Here is a 23,982-nt window from a genome sequence, read left to right as displayed (position 1 = left end):
TCAAAACCCCTGTTCATTCTGGCGGTAGGAAAATCGAGCTTAGACCAAACCGCACAGTACGGACTACAAACTGACGCACGACTCCAGCGGTCTATCAAAAATACAATAGCGCCATGCATGTTCGTGGTTTCTGATTGGGTAAAAGAACACTAAGGAACAATTTGATTGGCTCTGTTCACTCGAAGTTGGCGCAATCGCCGTGATTGTTATTGGAGGGGAGCGCTAACATGAAACAGACGACATTTTGGCTCTGTGGCACATTACCGAATAGCTAATCATTATCGATATTGATCCACAGTGGGAAAGATGGTTCCCTTGTTTCTCCACTGACAAAGTGTAGCAACTAATACAGCCTACAGACGTGGGATTTCTGTAAAACACCAAGGTACTGAGGAAGGTCGGTGCTCATATATTCAGATCTCGTGTCCAGCTAACTGAACAGGCTAACCTATGAGGACTGCGTAACAGTGCTGGTGCGCTGAGTAATGCAGGGAACCGGAATTATATTTCTTAAATGAGTTGGTGAGAATGGACGGGTGGAGTCCCGTTGCTGGTACAGCAGCTTCTGACGACGAGCGGTCCAGCTCTGAGGGCGAATACACGGTGAGGAGCTCGCCGCTGAAAGACTCCGAGCAGAGGGAGGATGGAGCGCGGATGGCCGTGGGAGCCTCGGGCGGGTTCGGCTTCTCCGGCTTGGACACCCTGAGTGCTCTGAGGTTGCACAGGACCGGGCAGTCCGCGGAGAAAAACATTCGCTACCTGCACTCGCTATGGGCGCCCGGGGCTCTGCTGCAGACGGACGCGGGAACTGGGAGCAAGCCGGGGAAGATGACGGCGAGCCGTGCAAGAAGGCTTGGGAGGCTCCGGCGGAGTATGGGACCCATAGGAAAGGACCTTTATGGTAAGACCTTTATGAAAAGTAGCCCGCAGGTTAGCGTATTGGCCTGGTAGTTACATTTTAGAGCGAAACGTAGCCTTCGTGTTACTTTAGAGGCTTATAAGAAAATAAGGAGAGAGAGAAGAGAAAAGAAAAGAGTGGAGTGTGTGGACCAGACTGTCTTTGCTGAACTGTAATAGGTTGTTTTGTCAGAAACTCCGACAGAAAAGAAGGTTGGACTATTGAGGCTGCCTCGTCTTGGAAATCCAGTTTCTATTAATTATTTACCCGCTACGCACAAATATTTTAAGCAAAAAAGGTTTGATCTTATAGGTAGAAAATAAACATTTAATAATGTGACATTTCACTGCTCAGTGAAATACTTTAAAATACACAGCCCGTTTTGAATTTTATTGTGCTGTCAGGAAATCGATCCTTTACATTTATATGGGTTATATCCATCTATGTAGCCCACAGTCGTTTAGCCCCGCCCATTCACACTGGGGTTATCTATCCTTTGACATTCGCTTTGTAAGAGAGACATATTAGCTGTGACTGGGGTGGTTATAAGTGAATGTAGAAGTGAAAAACGGACGAGCTGGACCAGGTAAGATTCAGTAGTCTTGTGTTAAATAACCTCTGTTAAATATGCAAACTATCTTTCAGTACCCAGTGATGTGTGTCTCCACTGTGGAGGCGCTATTTGTGTTCAGTTTCCTTTAACCCTATACTATTCTCTTTTCAGCTGTGAAAAGGCTCAGAGAAGCAGCCAATGGAAACGATATTGACATAGGTAGGAAATGTGTGCAAGTACATACAAACAGATTTCCCAAAAGAACTAAAAAGATATTATGAAACAAATCTGAACACAAGTTTCTTTTTAGTTCGTAGATTGCTGCAAGATGGCATTGACCCCTGCGCTGCAGATGACAAGGGAAGAACAGCCTTACACTTCTCTTCCTGCAATGGCAATGAAAGCATCGGTAAGCTTGACTAACTGTATTTAAATATCACTGACCCTATCTGGACTAAGCGGTTAACAATGATGATCATGATGATAATGATGATGATGATGATGACCAGTTCAGTATTTCCCATTCAAGAAGCTGGTGGCCAGATAGTTCAGTAATATTGATTATCTGCCCTTCTTCTTCATTTCCTCAGTATGAAGGTTAGCTTTTATGCCCCCCACAATGAGTGCTAGCCACTAATGACATTTTTATATAAGGAACTATGCAGCGTGTTACAATTCTGGCACCTTCCCTTTCCAGCATTTGCTACAGTGTTGTTCTTTTTTTTCTGTCTTCTCTCGGGCAATCTAGTTCAGCTCTTGCTAAGCTATGGTGCTGACCCAAACCAGAGAGACAGTCTTGGGAACACTCCACTGCATCTTGGTGAGGAACTCCTTGATGATTATGCCAGGTGTTAAAAACTGTGGTGTCTGTAAGCTTGGCTCAGTATTAACTCCACTGCGTTCAAAACTGTTAAGAGTGTCATCTGTGTTGTCTTGTATCTCCAAAGTGGTAACTTTACAGCAAGCAGAAAACACTTTCTTAACATTTAATGGGAGTTAATAGAGCAATATTTTTGCTAGTAATTTTGGATCATTTCTATATCACCTTGAAATGTTAACACAGTGTAGCTGGTATTTTTTATTTTATGTGTAAAAATAAATTAAAAAAAAAAACAAAAATGGAGATGCAAGATTCTGTCCTGGTAGCAATGATATGTTGTTGTTAAAGGAATAGTCCAGCTTGATACTTTAGCTTGATCTCTTATCTCTTTCATCCATAGCATTTTCTCAATTACCATGCACATTCTTTTGACACATTTCCCTATGTAGAACAAAAATCTGTTTACTCAAAACATATTTATAATTGCAGCCAGTTGAGAATTGCTTCAGTCAGTGAACAGGGAAACACTTTGAACTTCTCTGTGGTAATTGACCATACTCTATATTTGCAATGGATAGAGAGATTAGTTTGAAAAATGCTGGAGTATTCCTATAAAGTAACATGCAGTTTTGACTTGATGCTGGTTTTTTCATCCACAGCTGCCTGTACCAATCACGTGCCTGTCATCACTACCTTACTGAGAGGGGGTAAGATATGAATAGAATTAAAAATCCCTTGGAATGAACTGAGTGACAATTCATATCCATCTGTTCAGTTTTCACAACTTTGTTCTTCATGCGGAAACATTCATGCTTTATGTGTCAGTTTCTGCCAGTCATAATATCAGAGGCTTATTTTAGGTGCCCGTGTAGATGCTTTGGACCGTGCAGGAAGGACTCCTCTACACCTCGCCCGCTCAAAGCTCAACATCTTACAGGAGGGAGAGTCGCGTAGCTTGGAAACCTTGCGAGGAGAAGTCACCCAGGTTATTACCAAAAACTTACTAAAATAAGACTTAGCTTTCACATCTTCCTTGGTTTATTCGTACCTTCTGACTTTTCTGTTTGGTTTGAACCAAAATAGCAGGTGTGAAAGGTGTGTCGGACATCAGTCCGGACCGAAGGACCAATATTTGGCCCAACCAAAAGTGGTCTTCTCAGTCTGCATCAACTAAACCATAGTTTGTTTAGTTTGCAGTGTGTAAATGGATGGTACAGATTGTGGTCTAATTATAGGCTATCATCAGCTATTAAATAAGACGAAGAAGAAAAAGAACCATGAGAAAAGTAAACATGAGCTGCATTAGCACACAGGGAGATGAGGAGACAAAATATGTAATTGTAATTTGGTCCAGCAGAAAACCAAAAGTCAGCTTAAAAAAAGCACAAACATGAGAGATTAAGCGGACCAAACACATATCCAGGTCATTTATAACATTTATGCACCAAAAATGGTCAAAATTCAGTTTTACATGACCAGTTTCCAACCTTTTTATGGCTTAGAATTAAAAAGCTATTTGTTACTGTGCCTTTAAGACTGACAACAAGATAAATTACCTCTGTTCTGTGTAGGTGGAAATATGCAAATTAATTGGTTCTCCTGACCTCATGGAAACAATTCAAAATAGGCTATTTACGTTGTGTAGTTTCCATAAATAAGGAGCGTATGGACAGGGAAGAGAATGATGTGCTTTGTAACTTTAACAATGTCTGCATATTACTTCACACTCCTTTATTTTACTTTATTTTGCTTCAGGATCAATGCTGTACTGGTCCTGCATGCTGTTGACTCAGCTCACCACTCTGCTTTTCCATTTGTTTTAAGATGATAGCATAATTTTAAGTCCTATACTGCTTTTAATGAATAATCCAGGACTGCAGAGGTCATTAGGTCACACCTATCAACGATAACAACAGAAGCATTGTGTAATACTCCATAGCTCTTTGGAACAAGCAGAGAAATTTGATGGTCAGATTGTAAACTTTCAGTAACACACATGTATTTCTGTAGAGGAGCTCATATTTTACTAGATTTGATAAAGTTAATCTTGTGCATACAGGCTTTTTTGCAGAATTTATTTGATATCAAATAAAGGAAAACACTCGGAGCCTGGGCTCGGGTCTGTCAACACAGAATGTAAAAGGGAATGTAAATGTACTTCATTATGTAACTCAGTGTAATTAAAGATGCATTTACATACATTTGATTAGTATAGGCTAAAATGATAGTCTGGTACACAAGTACTTCCTAGTGTTTGGTCTGTGTGGTTTGCATAGTCTGCATCATTTCAGATTGGTTACTATGTCTTTAATTGTTAAGTTTTTGAATGTGCCTACAGGGTACTAACCCATCTCTCATGGGCTTAAATAGGGCATGGAGAGGATGGCCAACTTTCATGCTTCAGCAACTGTGAAATCGCACAGAGATGGCTTAGACAGCATGCTAGCTTTTTGACAAATTGCATGTATGGTTCAGTAACTAGGACAGTCCTTTAAAATACACTTTTGTAATACATATAGTCAGCCAATGGTGAATCCATTGTTAGTGAGATGGAGTTCTAGTTTAGATGTACTTTCCATGCCCCATGAAGGTGCATAAGAGGCAGGAAACAAAGGGGACAAGTATGTTTCAAGATGGTTACAAAAAAGAACATGTAAATGTATTGTTGAGTGAATGAGACCAACATCTGTCTTCACTTTTGCTGAAATGCTCCTGTGTTTTTGTAGATCATTCAGATGCTGCGGGAGTACCTCAATGTGATGGGGCAAAATGAGGAGCGAGAGAAACTGGAGCATATTTCATCTCAACTACAGCACACCCGCACTAAAGAACAGGTAATATACACTAGAGGTACAAATGGTTACAGACAGACTTTCATACGTGTGATCAGGCAACATCCACAGACACTGAGGAAGAAAATACACTGCTCAAAAAAATAAAGGGAACACTTAAACAACACAATAAACTGTCCACTTAGGAAGCAACACTGATTGACAATCAATTTCACATGCTGTTGTGCAAATGGAATAGACAACAGGTGGAAATTATTAGCATTTAGCAAGACACACTCAATAAAGGAGTGGTTCTGCAGGTGGGGACCACAGACCACTTCTCAGTACCTTTCTGCTTTCTGTCTGATGTTTTGGTCACTTTTGAATGTTGGTGGTGCTTTCACACTCATGTGGTAGCATGAGACGGACTCTACAACCCACACAAGTGGCTCAGGTAGTGCAGCTCATACAGGATGGCACATCAATGTGAGCTGTGGCAAGAAGGTTTGCTGTGTCTGTCAGCGTAGTCTCCAGAGGCTGGAGGCACTACCAGGAGACAGGCCAGTACACCAGGAGACGTGGAGGAGGCCGTAGGAGGGCAACGATCCAGCAGCAGGACCGCTACCTCTGCCTTTGTGCAAGGAGGAACAGGAGGAGCACTGCCAAAGCCCTGCAAAATGACCTCCAGCAGGCCACAAATGTGCATGTGTCTGCACAAACGGTTAGAAACCAACTCCATGAGGATGGTATGAGGACCCGACGTCCACAGATGGGGGTTGTACTCACAGCCCAATGCCGTGCAGGACGCTTGGCAATTGCCTAGAGAACACCAGGATTAGCAATTTTGCCACTGGCACCCTGTGCTCTTCACAGATGAAAGCAGGTTCACACTGAGCACATGGGACAGATGTGACAGAGTCTGGAGACGCCGTGGAAAGCAATCTGCTGCCTGCAACATCCTTCAGCATGACCAGTTTGACAGTGGGTCAGTAATGGGGTGGGGTGGCATTTCTTTGGAGGGCCGCACAGCCCTCCATGCGCTCGCCAGAGGTAGCCTGACTGCCATTAGGTAACGAGATGAGATCCTCAGACCCCTTGTGAGACCATATGCTGGTGCGGTTGGCCCTGGGTTCCTCCTAATGCAGGACAATGCTAGACCTCATGTGGCTGGAGTGTATCAGCAGTTCCTGCAAGATGGAGGCATTGAAGCTATGGACTGGCCCACCTGTTCCCCAGACTTGAATCCGATTGAGCACATCTGGGACATCATGTCTCGCTCCATCCAACCAACCGCACCACAGATTGTTCAGGAGTTGGCGGATGCTTTAGTCCAGGTCTGGGAGGAGATCCCTCAGGAGACCATCCGCCACTTCATCAGGAGCATGCCCAGGCATTGTAGGGAGGTCATACAGGCACGTGGAGGCCACACACAATACTGAGCCTCATTTTGACTTGTTTTAAGGACATCACATCAAAGTTGGATCAGCCTGTCGTGTGTTTTTCCACTTTAATTTTGTGTGTGACTCCAAATCCAGGCCTCCATTGGTTAATAAATTTGATTTCCATTGATGATTTTTGTGTGATTTTGTTGTCAGCACATTCAACTTTGTACAGAACAAAGTATTCAATGAGAATATTTCATTAATTCAGATCTAGGATGTGTTATTTGAGTGTTCCCTTCATTTTTTTGAGCAGTGTATTTCATTGGACTGGAAAATGAGGGTCAACAATGATTTCTTAATACATTTTAAGCCTAACAGTGCTTTTATTTATTTATTTATTTTATAGTAAGTAAATACTGATAATAAGGCCTATGATAACTTCGAGAAGCCACAATATGTAAACGAGCTGCCTCATTAAAATACTAAGATGCCTTTCTTCACTTCCTCACATTTCTAAGATGAGGGCATGTGTCCATGCAGACAGGCGTTCATACTCTGGGGTCCTCTTGCTTTCCCAGTTCTCTTAGGTTCACTCTTCTCTTGCTTGTATGTTAGTGAATTTGAACCAGTGATGTAAGCATGTTGCTGTGGTCTTAACGAAAGGAATATTCTTAATGTGAATGTAACTAAGATTTTATTATAAAATTGATGTATTCTAATTTTGAAACACTTCTGTTGGCCTGTTTATTGTGAAAGAAATGAATGTTATCACAAGGTTTAAAACCTTTTAATTTAAAGTGTTTCCTATGAGAATTTATAATAATGTTCATTTTAGTTTTTAATTTTGGAGCTATGAAATTATATGTTCTTGTTTCTGTCACTGTATCATCATTGAGGAAATGAAACTTCATGTCTTTGAATTATATTTACAAAAGAAGAAAAACTGTTAACTGATAATGTAATGCAGTGAAATTACTGGATCATTCTGATAATTATTTTTCTGTATTTTCACTTTTCGTATAATTTACAATCTTTCCAGGAATTTGCTGTCACAAGAGCAAGAGCCTGCAATTTTGTCCAGTCACTGCATTAGTTTTGCATTAAATCCATAAATTGTTTGCGCTTTCTCAATTATTGTAAGCATGCATCTTTTATGCTACATGCTAGGAAGCAATGGATGCAGAGATGAGCACAATTACCAACAAATATTTTACCAAGACAAGACAAACCTTTTCCCAATGCAGAATATTTTGCATGGCATGTGCCAATGATGTGGCCAACAAACAATGGTTGACAATCACTTTGGTGAAGTTCGCAAAAAAATATTCATTATTTTTTATGTCACCACTGCTTAGTCACACAGTGCTGAAGAATCTTCTACCAGAACAACTTTGAGAGCACTTCATTTTACTTTTTTTTTTTTATCTTTGCTGACCATTTGACTAAGAAACATAGTTTTTATTTTGGCTTTGTTACATAATTTAAAGTTTCCAATGAGAATTTATAAATAGTGTTAATCTTATTTTTTTTAATTTTGGAACTATGGAATTATATGTTCTTGTTTCTTTGAGGCACAATTAATTTCAAGTTTGTTGTTTTTACCAAGAAGTAACTATGCTACATTCAAAATAAATAAATATTGTTAAATAACAAATATTTGCCACAAAATCGAACGTGGTGGTCTGTAACAGTCACAAAAGAAGGCCATGAAATCCTGTTGGGACTGTTTTAGAAAAACTGTCCCGTTCATTGTGTCCTTGCTGGCTCATGGAAGTTGCCAGTGCACTCTTGTTGCGGCTCTTTTGTAGCTGACTTTTTGATGACTGGCTTTAATCTTTTTATTTGTCTGTGTATGTACATTTCACAGGTGGACGAAGTGACTGACTTGCTGGCCAGTTTCACGTCTCTGAGTATACAGATGCAGAATATGGGAGACAGGTAGAGATGATTGGATGTGGGTGGATAGTGGAATATGCTTACAAAAAGCTGAATGGTGGTTAAATGACAAATATCTGAGATATTTATTAATGTGTGACCATATGCTGTAGTTTTTTTTTTTTTTGACAGACTCTGTACAAAAGAGTATGACTAAACGAACTGCCTTCACACCCATGTTGTCCTGTGGATAGAAAAAGATTTTTATGCCTTTCTGATTTGAATTGCATGATCTGTTTCCAGTCATTACTGTTCACTGTAAGCCATTTTTGTAAGTGAGTTGTTGAAACTGTTCCAGACAATGACAATAAAAGTGTCTTAAAATTCAGTCCACTCTGGATTTTATGTTTCTTGGGCACTGAAATAGTAAGTTCACGTGAATACGCGCGGTAGCTTGAAAGAAATCGTGAATTATTAGTTTGAACTATTCTGTGAGCCGTCTTTTAATGAGCGCTGGTTCTGTGTATGGGCTGCTGTGCTGGACCCTCCTCTCAGCTCCATGCTTTGTTGTTGACTGAAATCAAAGATGGCGTCTGGCGTCGCTTAAATTGAGGGATCGGCGAAGGTAATTTTATTATTTATTTCTGCATTAATCACGTTTCTGCATATCGTAAAAAATCTCCTGTCCTCCGTTGCATCCACGGTGTTGTAGAAAAGACGCAAGACGCACAATAAAGCGCTTGTTTATTTAATCGCAGCCCTGTTTCGGCCTGTACTAACGGAAGCCGCGGGCTGTCGTGGCGGCGCTGGCCGGGGGAGAGTCGCCCATCCTCAGCCGCGCGAATCCTCGGACCTCAAACACGGGAGCGAGCTGGACCCCGATGGAGCGAAGGGGGTGTGTTTGTGTGTCTTTTCGAAAGTAGGCGGGAAATATCCACTCAATTAAACAGGGAGCTTCAGCTCGCTCCGTAATTTCGTTTCCGTGTGACTGGATGCGAATCGGCATTCACAGCGCTGTGAAACTGAGGTTAGCCCGCGTCCTCCGCCTCGCAGCCTCTCCGCGTCTCCATCTCTGTCCTCTCTCCATGTCCACCTGACACAACAAAATGTGACAGCTCCCCCTCAGACTCTGCTCTCCCTAAGTAGCTCGGTCAGGCTGGGAAATATTGTCTCTGTATAACGGTCCTGGACCTGAAAGAGAAACTTTGATAGTACTTGTCAAAGTAAATGTCAACTTTTTGTCCAGGCTAACTTCCCACTGTCCGTGGCTCTTACTCTTCTAGCTCAAACTGTAGTTAAAGACCTTAATTAGGAAAACATCGATATGGGCGTTCTGGGCTGTTGCCATTATCCGATATTTTTAATGGATGTATCTGATGTCCATACAAATGCCAACACATTTATAATGTGTAGAAACTCCTACTAGATCCGTCTGGATGAGCATTGCAGAGAAATGCAACATTTATTTGCATGCTTGTTTATTATTGATATATGCTTGTTGAAAAATGCAATGCAGACGTTTTAGCAGTCGCCCAGCATTGTATATTGATATGATTCTGATGTTATTGTGCGTCCCTGACCTTAATGTTTCCTTTTTTTGTTGCATTATTCAAAGATTAACTACTTTCTTAGCACTGTTTACTGTAGTAAATATAAGCTACCAGGAACCGTGTTTGTCCCATGCATTTTTTCTTTTCTAATACTTGTTTAGGCATCCATTGGCCTTAATGACTGCACCAGTCCTGTCAGGTAAAGATCAGTCTGTTGAGAGTTACTTCCCGTTGTAACCCACTATTCCACTAACCTTGTGCTTCTTGTCAAAGAAAAACACAACATTGATATTCCCACATTCCAGGATGTCAAGTGTAGGGTGTCTGTATGTGAATTGTTCAGTAGACATGATGGAACACAGGGACAGTTTCTCAGTTCTCACTTTGGAACAGCAGGTGAAATGCTGAGACAGGTACACAGGAGCTCTAGCCGAAATGTGCAGTTTGTGGAAGAGTGGGTTATAATGGACAGGAAATTAAAGAGACTGGTGTAATCCTTACCTAACGAGGTTGATGCTGAGGTTGATGCTGTTATTAAGGCAAGTGGATGCATAACTATATAACAAAAGCAATTATGTAGGCGACTCATTTTTGTCCAATGAGTTTAGTTCCTGAGCCGCTTTGTCAGTACTTATTTAAGCCTGAATGCAAAAGAAGGCGCGCACAGTATGTGCATTGTAAACCGTTAGTTAATTAAGGCTACAGTTCTTATTGTCTTCTGTGCAATAGGGTCACCAGTCAAAAAGGCTGATTGGTAAAACCCAGTAAATAAGTGAAGGGTGACTATGGCTTTTGAGGAGATAAAGAAGAAAGGAGTGATGGGTGAGCATGGTCTGACAGTTATTTTTCATGGCCTTACAGCAGGGGTGGAGAACCTGAGAACAGGGGGGCTGGATTCCTGCACTGTTTGGTGATTTTCCTGCTTAAACACACTTTATTCAACACGGTGTTAACTGCCATGTTTAGACAGTGTTTTAGAGCAGGGAAATCGCCAAACTGTTGGACTCTGTCACTCAGTTCCCCACAACTGCTTTACAGTAATGGATTGTGAACCAGATTTAATGCTTCTTTCATCCTCTTAGAGATGTCAAGCATGGAAGGAGAGATGGGCCTGGTGGCTGGGCGCAGTCAAAGGGAGAAGAAGCGTTCATATAAAGATTTGTTGAGAGAGGAAGAAGAAATTGCTGCGCAGGTGCGCAAAACTTCCAAGAAACAGCTCAAGGTAACAGCAGGGAGGTAGACACGGTAACACTATACATCAAGTTGCCCTATTTTTAAGCAAGTACTTTGTGACAAAAGGTTGGTGACCATGTCCCGTTGTTTGCTAATGAAGAGCAGATAAAGATGTTTCTGTCTGTGTTTTTAAGAACACCATGTTGCTGTTGCGTGTAATGTCACACAATTACAATGTAACAGTACATGGTTTATTACAGGAGTGATTTTCATTCTAATCAAGTAGGAATACACCTGATTCCACTTGTCTTACTCAGTTAGTCTTAGGCCTCGAACAACTGATGCTGCTCCTGCTTTGTTGGAATGAAAACCTGCAGTCGCACCAAATCTTTGTGGATGATGTCAGCAACCCTTGGTTTATTATACTGGTATAATTTACAAATCAATCTATATCTGCCTCCTGTCAGCTAAAGTACAATGGCATAGTGTTCACCTCACTGTTGGTATTTCATAATGATATTGTATACATGCAACTTGATGTTATGTTACCTAGGTAGAAATGGCATTTGGAATAAAGGGGTCTTGATGGGACCATGACTTTCTCCCCTTCACTCCATTTGGCCTCCACTGTTGTAGTGTAGGTATAGCTATAGTCAACTATTGAGTGCACACATCTTTTTTACCTTACAGATTTTAGATATGGCTTCCATGTAATTCTACTGTGTCCTGTTTTGTCTGCCAATGACTAGGACTCTGAATTGTTTTCAATGGGGGGAGATTCACATAAGAAAAAGAAAAAGCATTCAGATGACTGCTATTACAAAGGTAGGTGTGATGGAGTGGAAAGTTTTTTTTTCTCTTTTTTGGGGAGTGTTTATCATTGTAAAATATGCCAGAGGCATTTCATATGTATGCATACGCAAAGAGTGCAAAAACAAAGAGATAATATATTGAACTTTTATTTTTTATTTTCTGACATAAACATTCTTGTTTTAAGGAATTTTAATATTTTGTGCACCAACACAAGATATTGAAGCACAGGTGATGCTTTCAGTAAATTTAGGCCCATTTTAACTTATATAAATCCTGTGCCCTGGTAAAAGAAGCTTAACCCTTAGTTGGACTGCAGTTACATAGCACTGTCATGCCTAAAAAGGACTCAGAATATAGTTTTTTTTTTTTTTTTTGTCTCAGACTAATGATTCATGTTATTTCAGCCTGATTTCAGCCTGAACCGCGAAGGAACCATTTGTGGGTCCAGACTTCCATTTATGACTTTCATACATATCTTACATGGTAGTTTCATAGCAGTAGTTAATGAAGTTGTAACTGGATAATAAGCCTTAAGGCCGTTACACACTAAAGAAAACATGAACTGCACATCTGATCTGATCTGATGGTTGTTGCCATGCCAGCAGCAAATGCACCAGTGTTTGGTTAAGTGACTTCATGGCGCTTCTGAAAGAGCACAAAAATCGACTGCATCAGTAATGTGATAATTATTCATTAAATCTTAAATCATATTCATGGAATATTTAATGTGCTCAAAAAAGCTTGCTATGAATGGCTGTGACATCATGAATATTGTCAGTACTTGAGATGAGCACTCACAAGTGCATGTTTCATTGAAAAGTTAGCCTGCTTAGTCCTGTTTAATTGTAGTTAGTGCAGCCCAGTGTGTGAAATGTTGAATGAGTCATTCATAGTTTGTGATAGTAATTTTGTCTGTTCCAGCTTATTAAATTTTAGATAAAGTAAATATTGTGACACATTTTGTCTATCAAGAAATTTTCTTGAAGTGTTGTTATAATATATTTTTGCCATCTCAGCCTCCATAATTTTCACCAGTTATGCTTGATGTTCAAGACACTGCAGGTTATACATGTGATCCAAATGCACTTTTTGACGTAAATAAATAGCACAAATAAATCACATTTGTTGGGTATTGGCCAAGGTTAATAACCGAATAATAAGCTTAGAGGTTATGTGTTAAAACACGATTATGCATTTTGTCTTTTAGGACTAGATAATATGCAATATTTTATCATAATTTGCTAAATTACATCACATCATGCTTATCTGAGTAACTCATGGATGTCGTCAGAACTAGAACACTCAACAACTGCAAGATTCATTAGAAAGAGAGCATAATCAGTCAGTTTAATTGGAATGAGTAGTCATGAAAGTACAGCACAGTATGGGAAATGTTAAACAAAAATCATTATATTGGGGGTTTTTGGTAGTAATTTTTAAATGTGTCACTACTAGTTCCTTTTTTCCTGTTCCAACTTATCAGTGTCAGAAAAAGTAAATATTGTTACGCATCCTGTATTATGGAAAGTTAAAGTATAGTGATATTGCATTTTTGCCATATTGTTCTCCCCCGTCATCTTTCTTCAGACCACCACGGCTCTGGTCCTCCTCCTCATAAGAAGAAGCGCAAGTCTTCAGACCGGTCACCCTCACTCTCCTCCTCATCCTCCTCTCAGCCTCCACACTCCACAGACACTGCTATGGGCCTCCTGCAGGCCATCACCTCCCCTTTGGCCACAGGCTCAGATCCCAGCCCCCACATGCACAAGAAACCCTCCTACCCTCCCCACTCCTCTCACCCCTCCTCTAAAGATCGTAAGCGTGAAGGCAGCTCCAAGAGCAGCCACTCCTCCTTCTCTCATTCCCACTCCCGGCCCCCTGGATCATCTTCCTCATCATCCAAGAAGCACTCTTCATCGTCATCTTCCTCCTCCTCCAAGTCATCCTTGTTCCATGGGGGTACGGGCAGGGGTGAGCCGCTCACACTCAGAGAGGCTGAGGGGCTGAAGATGAAGCTCATCCTTTCACCCAAAGAAAAGAATGAAGGAGGAGGGCCAAACGAGGGGTTCTCCTTCCCTCCGCACTTATCATCCTCCTCGGGGACCGCAGGACATCACTCGTCCTCCGGCTTGAAAAAAGCAGGGATGAAGAAGGAGAAGGAAAGGGACCGAACAATGTCATCCAAGCTGCCAAAAAAGAAGCAGCACAGCCGAGAGCCACTGCCTGTGGTGGGGAAAGAAGTGGAAGTGGAAGGTGAGACGTATTCTTCAGATTGGTCCTTAGCACTGCTTAAAGCGGGGGTTTGCACAGTTTACCCTTTTCTCCAAAAGTCAATTTGCCATAACATGTTTGGTGTCTGAAGTTTGCTTCTTTGGTTTTTGCACAAGAGCTGTGAGGCTCCTGTAGCTAACAAGTAAAGGAAACTTAAACCCCATGCCATCAGCATGCCTAAATAATCAGCAACACCATGTTAAGTAATCTCAAATAGACTTGCTTATGTAGTTTCTGACACTGTATACCCCATGTGTCAAACACAAGGCCTGCAGGCCACATCAGGCAGGCTAGAACAGGCCTGTCACACAGTCCTATCCAGCCCACAAAAGTATTTTAATTTTATATTAATATTAGTTTCACAATGTGCTGCACTTCAATATCCAGCATGCACTGCAACGTACTGTGCTCTGATGCTCCTACCCCAACAACAGTCTATGGGACAGCAGTTACACCTCAATTCTACACAATTCTGCGCAACTACATGGCAGTTATATCACCAAAATGCATTTCAGCTGCAGTTCAGCACCACAAACACTTAGCATTAGCTGGAAATTGAGCCCAAACATTAATGAACTTGCAGCAATGAAAGGATGCCAGGTGTCTAGTTCAAGCAAATAGGTAGGTTTAAAAGACTGAGCTCCTGTAATAATTAAGGTCTACTACAAGTGTCTTTATTTTACTGTTGACGTTTTTACATGTTTTGAATTAAGAATGGCCAGTTTGGATTTTTTTTTGGATAAATAATTTTTTTTTTGGCCCACAAATTTGATGAGGGTTTTAATGTGGCCTTTTTACTGGTTTATTGCTGTATGCCATGATATTAAAAACAGACAAAAGTATATACACAGCTGTGAAAAACAGCAGTAGCATTTCATTTTTATAGAACATGATTTACAAGTAATAGAAACCACATAAGCAGGTCTGTGTGAGATTACTTAAAAACCCAGCACCGTCTGAGAAAAGATGATTTAGGCATGCAGTTTGCACAATAATAATTTATGTATCAGTTTACATTATTTGTTAGCTGCAGGAGCTTCATGAGAAAACTAAAGACGCATCAAAAAATACCAGCATTTCGTGGCTAACCAACAACTTTTGGGATATGTGGCAAGTCATGTAATTTGGATTTTCTTTCAGAATAGCACTTTAAGGGAAGGGGTGTATTGTAGCATGCACGGAGGCAGGATGCATTTGCAAGTTAGACAAAGAATGTGAGAACATAAAATGCACAGCAGGAACTAGAACACAGGAAAAACAGAACTTTAGAAACAAAGAGTGAAACACAGCAAAACAATGACACAAAATCCACAGCAATGCACAGTTGGGAAAGGAGCAAACTAAGGAGCATAAATATTCACCTCTTGGGTAAGAAACACTCAGGGACAATGACTAAGCAGGGATAACAAACTAAAGCTAGTGCCAGAATAAGAAAATAAGATAAAAGAACAAGGGAAGAGACAAGAGAGCCAAAAGCACATGGCTAAACAACAGGAGATGGTAGAGCCAAGAATGAGGAATGATGACATTGGGGGCTAAAAATGGCTTGGCTGTATGTAAATATTTTTTATTATTATTATTCTATCAGTACATATTGCAAACTCTGTGTAATATGCTGGTAATTCTGTTAAGACCTTATGTCTTATATACAACGGTAAGTAATGCTAGGGTTAAGTGCAGAGTTAACGGTTACTAATGGTTTGTTATTGTGTGAATGGTTTAACTGTATTTTTTAAATGTATTTGCATATGATTATATTCATAATTCAGTATCTTTTCAATTAGGGCACTATGGTGGGTCTTTAGGAGGACTGGGAGGCAATAGTTCGTCTTCAGGAGGAGAGCTAGAGGCAGGTGAACTAGTCATTGATGATTCTTACACACATCTCTCCAAAAAGAAGAAAAAGAGCAAGAAGAGCAAAAAGAAAAAGGAGAAAGAGAAAGACAGGGACAAGGACAAAAGCTCAAAGGAGAAGAAGCACAGCAAAGGAGGAAGTGCAGCAAAGAAAGGATTTACAGGTAAGAGTACCTCTCATTTAAACATTCAAAGCTTTTGTTTCTTCATCTTAGGCTTTGTCATTCTCAAGGTGGAAAAACAGAGGCGCTGTTTGGATTAAATGCCATAGAGCTAAAATTACTATTTGCTTTCTCCTGTTTCTATAGGGGACCCGTCCAAAAGCCACTGCCATTCCCACAGCTTGTCCAATCATAGCACTTCAGCAGGGATGTATGCCATGGCGCCTCCAATCCACTCTCATCATCATCATCATCATCATCAGAGCAGTGACCACATGATTGAGAAAAAGAAAAAGAAAGAGGAGAAGGACAGGGAGAAGCATGACAAAGATAAGGTGATGCTCCCTTCCAGACTGAGGCTGAACCTTATTTAAATCATCATACTGTGCCTTGATGAGCGATATATGTAAATACTCTTTGTTTTGATTGACTATCCATCAAACGGATTGAGTTGAAACAATACTTATATTCTTATTCAGCAAGGATGAAGCTAAGCTGCTGTAGGGTGAATCGGTGGATATTTGTAAACATAAGGGTCTTGGTGACATCACAAAAACAATGAGTTCAACAAAGTACTGTTTAGCAGCTTATATGAACTGTGTAGACTGGAGAATGAACAGTACATTTTGAAACTTTAACAAGTAGTTTGCATGCTACACCAAACTATTTCATAAAAAATAGAGAAATCTGGTGATATGGGCCCTGTAGTTGATTGTTGATCAGCTCAGACATGTTTGTTATCCAAAGTTTGCTCCTCCGGTTTTGTACTTTAGCTTTAACTTTAAATTATGTAACAACTCCACAGTTTCAGGCTGTTTGTGATGATTAAAGTATGCAGTAAGGCAGTGTAGTATGACTATTTATTATTCTGAGGATATTGTGTGTCAGTACCTAAACGCTTGCAAACCGCATGCATGATTAAAAAGAGATTTTTTAACAGGATCTAATGTAGCATAGTATGTGAGATGTTGAATACAAATCATTGTATTGATAGCTCTACTTTATCTATTCCAACTAATCAGATGTCAGAAAAAAATAACTATAGTGACACATTGTGTATTGTGAAAACTTCTTGAAGTATTGTGATATTACATTTTTGCCATACCACCCATCTTGAGCATGCAGTTTGCACAATATTAATTAGTATTAGTATTACTAATACTAACTTGCTAGCTGCATTAGACTCATAGCTGCAGTACAAAATCAGATATCAGACATCAATAATGTCTTGGCTTATTTGGAGTAAGGGGGAAATGTGAATTGTTGTCAAATTATTCTTTAATTGTAGAGCTGTTAGTGTATTTTTCTGTGTCATAATGTTCATTTACATCACATACAGTGAGTATGTCTTTAAAGTACAATTCCACTGATTTTTCACAATTTCTGCATAACTGTGTTTGAGATACAAAGTCATTCGGATGACTTTGATGTAAAGTGGTGCACTGTAGAGAAATGTATTGATTCTAATTTCACTTCAGCTGTGGTGATAAAAACCATGGTCACAGTGCCTACAGAAATAGGCATTTATTTACTGTCCAGACTGACCAGTAAATCTGTCTGTTTTTCTCTGCAATTTTTTTTTTTAATGTGTAATACTGATAATGGTAAATAATGATTAATAAAACTTTTTTGAAACAGTGGCATCTTATTACAACACCAGGTAATCTTATTACAGGTTAACAAAAACTTTGCTGTCTTTAAATGTGTATTAATAGCTCTAATATTAAAGAATAATATTACTAAATGTACAGGGCAATTAGCATTTCAGGTCCTAAATTCGGAACTTCATGGTACAAACTATTAACAGGTCTCTCTGTGTGTTTTTATTTCAGCCAAAGAAGAAGACTATGACAGCATACCAGGTGTTCTGTAAAGAGTACAGGCTCAATATAAATGCAGAACAGCCCGGGCTTGGTGGGTGTCACTAAATTAAATGCATTTTTTCCTTCATGGTACATTTTCTGACTTCATGACTAAATTGCTGCAGATTGCAGAGATGTACCAATCCTTTATACTAACTAAGATTTATGTATTTTCTATTTTGTGTGTGTTATGGTTATATTTGTAGATTAATTACTACCAGCACCTTTACATTTACAGTTGGCTTGAACTGCAGTTTGTGATGGAATCACTAACCTTCTCCTTTTGTTCTGTAGTATTTGGGGAGCTAAGCAAGAGACTTGCAGAGATTTGGAAACAACTGCCTGAAAAAGAAAAGCAGGTCAGAATAAATGAACAGTTACGAACCCTGCTTGTACTGGCCGTTGAATAACTAGTGTCAGTAGAGCTGAAACACTTGGTTGTCCCTCTGTGCAGGTGTGGAAGCAGAAAGCCCAGTATCTTCAGCATAAACAGAATAAAGCTGAGGCCACCACAGTCAAGCAGAAGAGTTCCTTGTTGGACAGCAAAAGCAAAAGTACCATTTCTACCATTTCTCCACATGTTTTTCTTTTTCTTTATCACACCACATCAGAAAGTAGGTTCAGGACTGTCCTGACTCGGTAGTTTTTAAGTTGGCAGACTTCTCATTTCATTGATGAGCTTAAGCCCAAAGTTAGGATTGTCCAGTAGAAATGTCCAAGACTTATTAGGCACTGTTAGGCACTGCTGTCTTTTGTTTAAGTACATTGGTTAAGCAGATTGTTCAGTTATACAATTTGCTTCTTACCCCCCTGCAGTCAGACAAGACATGGTTAGCATCTAAAGTTTGCATCTTTGGTTAAGTTTGGAGTTACAAGGTTAACATATTGCTGCTGTTGGAACAAACCTTGTTTCTCCATTTTTGTCGTTTTTCAATTTTTGACAATCTAAAAATGGCTTTTGTCTTTCATTGTGCATAAATTTCATGATGAACGTACCAAAAGAAATGGCCCAAAATGATATGGGGGGAAAAAAAGTCTTATATTAAAAAAAAACTTATATTAAAAGTAAAGTATGTTTTTTTTCCCCTTGTACTGTAAAGTTACTGTTTTGGAGATACAAGGTTTTGATTCAACAGCAGCGATATATAGCATATATATAATATATCAGCTTATATCCAGCAATTAGTATGCCTACATCATGACATACTTGCCACACATTGTGTTGAGTTGTTAAGTAGTCTCAAGTACACATGCGGTTTTTGACACTAAATGCTGTACTACTATCTATAAAAATAGACAAAAGTTCCAATACTTTTGGGAATACTCCTTTTTCAGACAACTTGACTCAACTATCTGTCTGTTTTTATGGGGTTTATGTCCCACCGTGTAAGGAAAAACATCTGTATAAATTAAAATCCCATAGTGGGGAAGCTCTTCCAATTTAAAAAAAAAAAAAAAAAAAAGAAGAAGAAGAGAAAAGACCAGGTGCCTAGTTCAATCAAATACGTGTAAAAACCTACCTCCTGGGAACATTCAAATATTTATGTAATTGCTGCTGTTGCAGTTTTACAGAGAACACCAAAGATTGTATTTAATTCTAAATTAAATGGTGGGGTCATAGCAAAATGTTGATCAAGAATGAAATTAAATTATAGGTGCTATCTGGCCCACAGATCTGTTGAGATTTTTTTTAATATGGTAATAATGTGGTTGGGTTTGACAGCCTTGCTGTAAAGGATGTATACTTGTTTTTACTAAGAATGTCACCAAACCATATGAGTGTATATTATAAGCTATAACAATCCTCCCAGTAAAGACAATGGTCTCAAACTGGATATCAGGGCAGAACATTCTCCTTTATATGTTGGCAGCTATTCAGATTGGGAGAAGGAGTGAGGCATGGAAACTTTAAATGCTCTGTTCACAAAATGTTTGAAAAAAATGAATTCATTCTCAGGTATTATATATTATATTTTATTATATATATATTATATTTTAGTGTATTGTAGTTTATTATATTGTATTGTATTGTATTGTATTGTACAGCTCAGAGTTCTGTGTTCAACTCTGTTCCTTTTTCGGGGACCTACAGTGACTTTTGTTTCTAGCAGTACCTGAACTCAGGACTGTCTCTCCTCTAACCTGTTGGTAACTAACAAAGATACTTTCTCTAGACAGACAAAGCACTTCTTGTAAGTCGCTCTGGATAAGAGTGTCTGCTAAATGCTGTAAATGTAAAATGTAAATGTAGGTAACATCCCCCATAACCTTAATCAGTTTAAGGTATTACATATGATATATTACACAAAGCATCCAAGTGTCGCTCTAATATGTGATAATGTAATTGAACAGAAGCATTTCTTTCACAGCTTTGCCCTAAATTTTAAGATTGAGGTTCTTGCAATAATATTGAGTGCAAGTGTAAAACCAAAGCCACTCTTAACTATTTTGTCAGAGAAATGTTTATACTGAAGATCTATGCTGTCCTCACGGCTAAAAACAGATTCAGGAGAAAGAAAGAGGTTTCCACAGTTACTCTATGGCTTGGTGATACGGTGCATATTTTTGTTCTTTTGTATACATAAAAGGCATAACTAAAGAAGCAACTTCAGATATCAAACATGTCTTGGCTGATTAACTACATCAAGGGTAACTTTAACTTAAAAATCTCTCTCTCTGTCTCTCTCTCTCTCTCTCTCTCTCTCTCTCTCTCTCTCTCTCTCTCTCTCTCTCTCTCTGTCTCTCTCTCTGTCTCTCTCTCTGTCTCTCTCTCTCTGTCTCTCTCTCTCTGTCTCTCTCTCTCTGTCTCTCTCTCTGTCTCTCTCTCTCTGTCTCTCTCTCTCTGTCTCTCTCTCTCTGTCTCTCTCTGTCTCTCTCTCTCTCTGTCTCTCTCTCTCTCTGTCTCTCTCTCTGTCTCTCTCTCTGTCTCTCTCTCTCTTTCTCTCCCTCTCCCTCTTAGTCTCCTGTAAGGCTGTGGGGCTAGGGTCAGGCTTGACGTCTGTTGGTCGCTCTTCTCTGGGAGTGGCTCTGTCACCGGTGCGTGTGCCAGAGGTGGACCCCATCGATGCTGCTGCCCATCTGCAGCTGCTGGGAGAGTCCCTCTCTCTCATCGGACACCGGCTACAAGAGACAGAGGTCAGCATGTAAACAACACAGGTCAAGCTAAATTACTCTGATCTTTAAACATATAGCTTTTCAGGAAAAAAATGTTTAATAAAGTGAGCACATCTCCCAACGTTAACTGATTTTCCATGAAGACAGTTAGTTCTGGTTTTCAAGAGTATTTTAACATTAAAATGGAAAGAAATTAGATTTGTTCTGGCCTGCCAGAAACTTCCCCTAATCTGCTGTCAAGCACATTGTTATAACATAGGAAATCTTCTTTTTTGTATTTTAGATATTTTGGTAGCAAAATGTAGTGTATTGCTTTATAATACTTTTTTAACTTTAATACTAATACTATGTTATACCAAAACAAAAAGTTTATGTATATCTCTGCTAGAGTAACAAGTGCTCTGAAGATACCAAAACTACCCCTAATTCACTCAAACCTACTCTTCACATAATACCTTTGTATAATGCTAGCTGTGTTGCATTCTGTTCTCTCTGCAGGGAATGGTTGCAGTGTCCGGCAGTCTTTCTGTTCTTCTAGACTCCATACTGTGTGCACTTGGTCCATTAACCTGCCTCACTGCCCAGGTGCCCCAGCTCAACGGCTGTCCCCGCAGTGTCCTGGTGAGACACATATGATCAGACTGGTAGTGGAGGGAAGCATTGATTAGAATCAAGAGTAAACCGGGGCAAGCAGATGTAGACTCATAGAACAGGACTATCAGATACAAAGTATTGCAGTAATATAAATTAGATTTTATGCTACATTCACATCTACACTATTAAATTTCAAAGCTCCTTTAACTTTCAAGCTACCATACCCTTTAAACTGCTTGCTAATGAGCTTGCAGACATGAGAAAAATTTGTTCTGATTGACTACGCATTGACTAACTACACAAGGGATGTACAAAATAATGAAACCACATGAAGTACTCCTACTCATTGGCTGTTTTCCAGATACACCTACTCTGTAGGTGCACTTTGTAGGTTTAAATTTACAGACCATCTGTTGGTGCGCATTTTACAAACCTCCCTCTACCCTGTCCATCAATGTAAAGGGAACGCTATAGGACCCCCACTAACCAGATATCATTTGGGAGGTGGATCGTTCTTTACCCAGCAATAACACCAATATGATATTGGCGTGGTAGAAGGTGAGGCGCTGATACAAGAAGCACTGCTGGGGTTTTGACACACTGTGTACAATTACTGTCCACTTTATTAGAAGCACATACCTAGTTGGTACAGTTAGAGACTGTAGCTTATATATTTCAATTTATGTCAGTCATTCTCTAGCCCTTCATCATTGATGAGTTGCTGACCACAGGACACTGTTGGCTGGATAGTTTTGGTTGGTGGACTAATCAGGAGTGCTATTGAGATGATATTGAGAATGGTCCACCACCCAAATAATATCTAGTTAGCAGTGTTCCTATGGTGGTCCCATTCTATTGAAGGAGGATTTTAAGGACAGCTGAAAAAATTGTACAGCAACAGATGGGCTACAGTCAGTCCAAAAGTGCACGTGTGTGGTAGGTATATCTGATAAAATGGCCAATCATATATTTCTTATGGTGTTTCCTTTATTTTGTACACTCCCTGTATGTATATAGTAATATAATGTTGGTAAAAATGTCAGATATAATCATATAATTCTAAGCTCATGATATAAGTAAAGTTACATCGATGGCATGGAATGAACATTTTACAGCATGAAATAAGTGATAAATTAGCAGGGGGTTTTATTGTTATTGTGGTAGTAATCTCTTTACAGGTATTGATATTTTATTGAACTGTTTGTATTTATTTACAGCATCAAAAGAAAGTAATCATGCATGGTTATTAAAAATATTATTAAAATTTGAAACAGTATGGTTAATACTGGGTTTTATAATTTGGTATGTCAATAAAACAAACTGTTCTATAATTACTTTGATGGTATATAGAATGAACAAGAACATCTTTATGAACATCTGCTTATAATATATCTTTTTCTTCTTTTTCAGTCAAACACCCTGGACAACATAGCTTACATAATGCCTGGACTATGAGTTCTCACACCTCTGGCCAGAACTCTGTATCCCTATTGCACTTCATGAGAAACTGACCTCACTCATCATGCAACACCTTTTTTAGGGGTACTACACAAAATAGAACCAGAGGATTTTATCTGTTCCCCCTTAAAAAAAAACAAAACAAAAAAAAACAATGGACATTTGTAGTTGTAGACGTTTTTTAAAAGCTATTTGAAAATGTTTAATATTTTTAAATTGTTTTTTTTTTTTTTTTAAAGGAATCAGGAATCCTATTTTAGAGAACATGTCTGTGTAGGGCTTTATTGTTACAGTGTGTGTATGAATGTTTATTGTTTGGGAATTTGTTAGTATTCTTATTCGACTTGCATACATTCATTATGTCCAGAGCAATTTATTTTTATGCAAAAAAAAAATGTACAGTTTCATGTCAGGGCCCAAGGCTGTTTTTATTAATTTACCATTACGTATATAAACAAACAGCAGTTTGACTGCAGTAGTCATTTTATTGCCTCACTTACGGTTTTGTACATGTAAAAAATTATATAATGTGATTGAAATGTTAAGTTGGTTTATAGTAAAAGCATGTATGGAATCTTTTTGAAAGTGTGGCGTAGTTAGTTTTGTTATCTAGAATCAGAAACACAAACCTGTACAGTTCGTTTTCACTAAACTGTGACTAAACTAATGGAAGTTGAAGTGATGCCAAATGAATGAGAATTCCAAGTACTGAGTGATTGTGAACATAGGCATATTTTGCCTGTACAGCGCTGCTTGTATAGAAGTGGCTATACACCCCTCCAGCTGACACTTTGCATTATGCTGAGTGATCTCAGACTTGTGTGCAGCTGCTT

The 23,982-nt window shown here is 39.3% G+C and overlaps 2 protein-coding genes across 7 annotated transcripts; both read left to right on the top strand.

The window, feature by feature from the left end:
* The first annotated feature begins 203 nt into the window (after positions 1-203).
* ankrd54 (ankyrin repeat domain 54) lies at positions 204-8,687 on the top strand. The gene is made up of 8 exons (XM_017705922.2): positions 204-901; positions 1,623-1,670; positions 1,762-1,860; positions 2,200-2,271; positions 2,931-2,978; positions 3,132-3,256; positions 4,998-5,105; positions 8,292-8,687. The coding sequence occupies exons 1-8, from the start codon at positions 529-531 to the stop codon at positions 8,364-8,366; spliced, it is 948 nt and encodes a 315-aa protein (XP_017561411.2). The 5' UTR covers positions 204-528; the 3' UTR covers positions 8,367-8,687.
* A 135-nt stretch (positions 8,688-8,822) lies between these two features.
* hmgxb4a (HMG box domain containing 4a) lies at positions 8,823-23,734 on the top strand. Of its 6 annotated transcripts, XM_037544842.1 has the most exons (14): positions 8,877-8,924; positions 9,058-9,194; positions 10,579-10,671; positions 10,932-11,071; positions 11,772-11,847; positions 13,423-14,088; positions 15,891-16,124; positions 16,269-16,456; positions 17,954-18,035; positions 18,278-18,342; positions 18,438-18,537; positions 20,943-21,118; positions 21,596-21,718; positions 23,102-23,734. In XM_037544842.1, exons 3-14 carry the CDS (start codon positions 10,635-10,637, stop codon positions 23,144-23,146), a joined length of 1,932 nt encoding a protein of 643 aa, XP_037400739.1. In that variant the 5' UTR covers positions 8,877-8,924; positions 9,058-9,194; positions 10,579-10,634; the 3' UTR covers positions 23,147-23,734. The 6 variants fall into 6 exon arrangements, with proteins under 6 accessions (XP_037400744.1, XP_037400743.1, XP_037400742.1 ...); XM_037544847.1 differs by lacking the exons at positions 9,058-9,194; positions 10,579-10,671 and adding an exon at positions 11,576-11,659 and having other exon boundaries at positions 8,823-8,924; positions 23,102-23,728; XM_037544841.1 differs by lacking the exon at positions 9,058-9,194 and having other exon boundaries at positions 8,829-8,924.
* The last annotated feature ends 248 nt before the right edge of the window (positions 23,735-23,982 follow it).

The sequence above is a fragment of the Pygocentrus nattereri genome, chromosome 14 (assembly GCF_015220715.1).
Source record: "Pygocentrus nattereri isolate fPygNat1 chromosome 14, fPygNat1.pri, whole genome shotgun sequence".
Lineage (NCBI taxonomy): Eukaryota > Metazoa > Chordata > Actinopteri > Characiformes > Serrasalmidae > Pygocentrus > Pygocentrus nattereri.
This window is presented reverse-complemented; position numbering and strand designations above follow the sequence as displayed.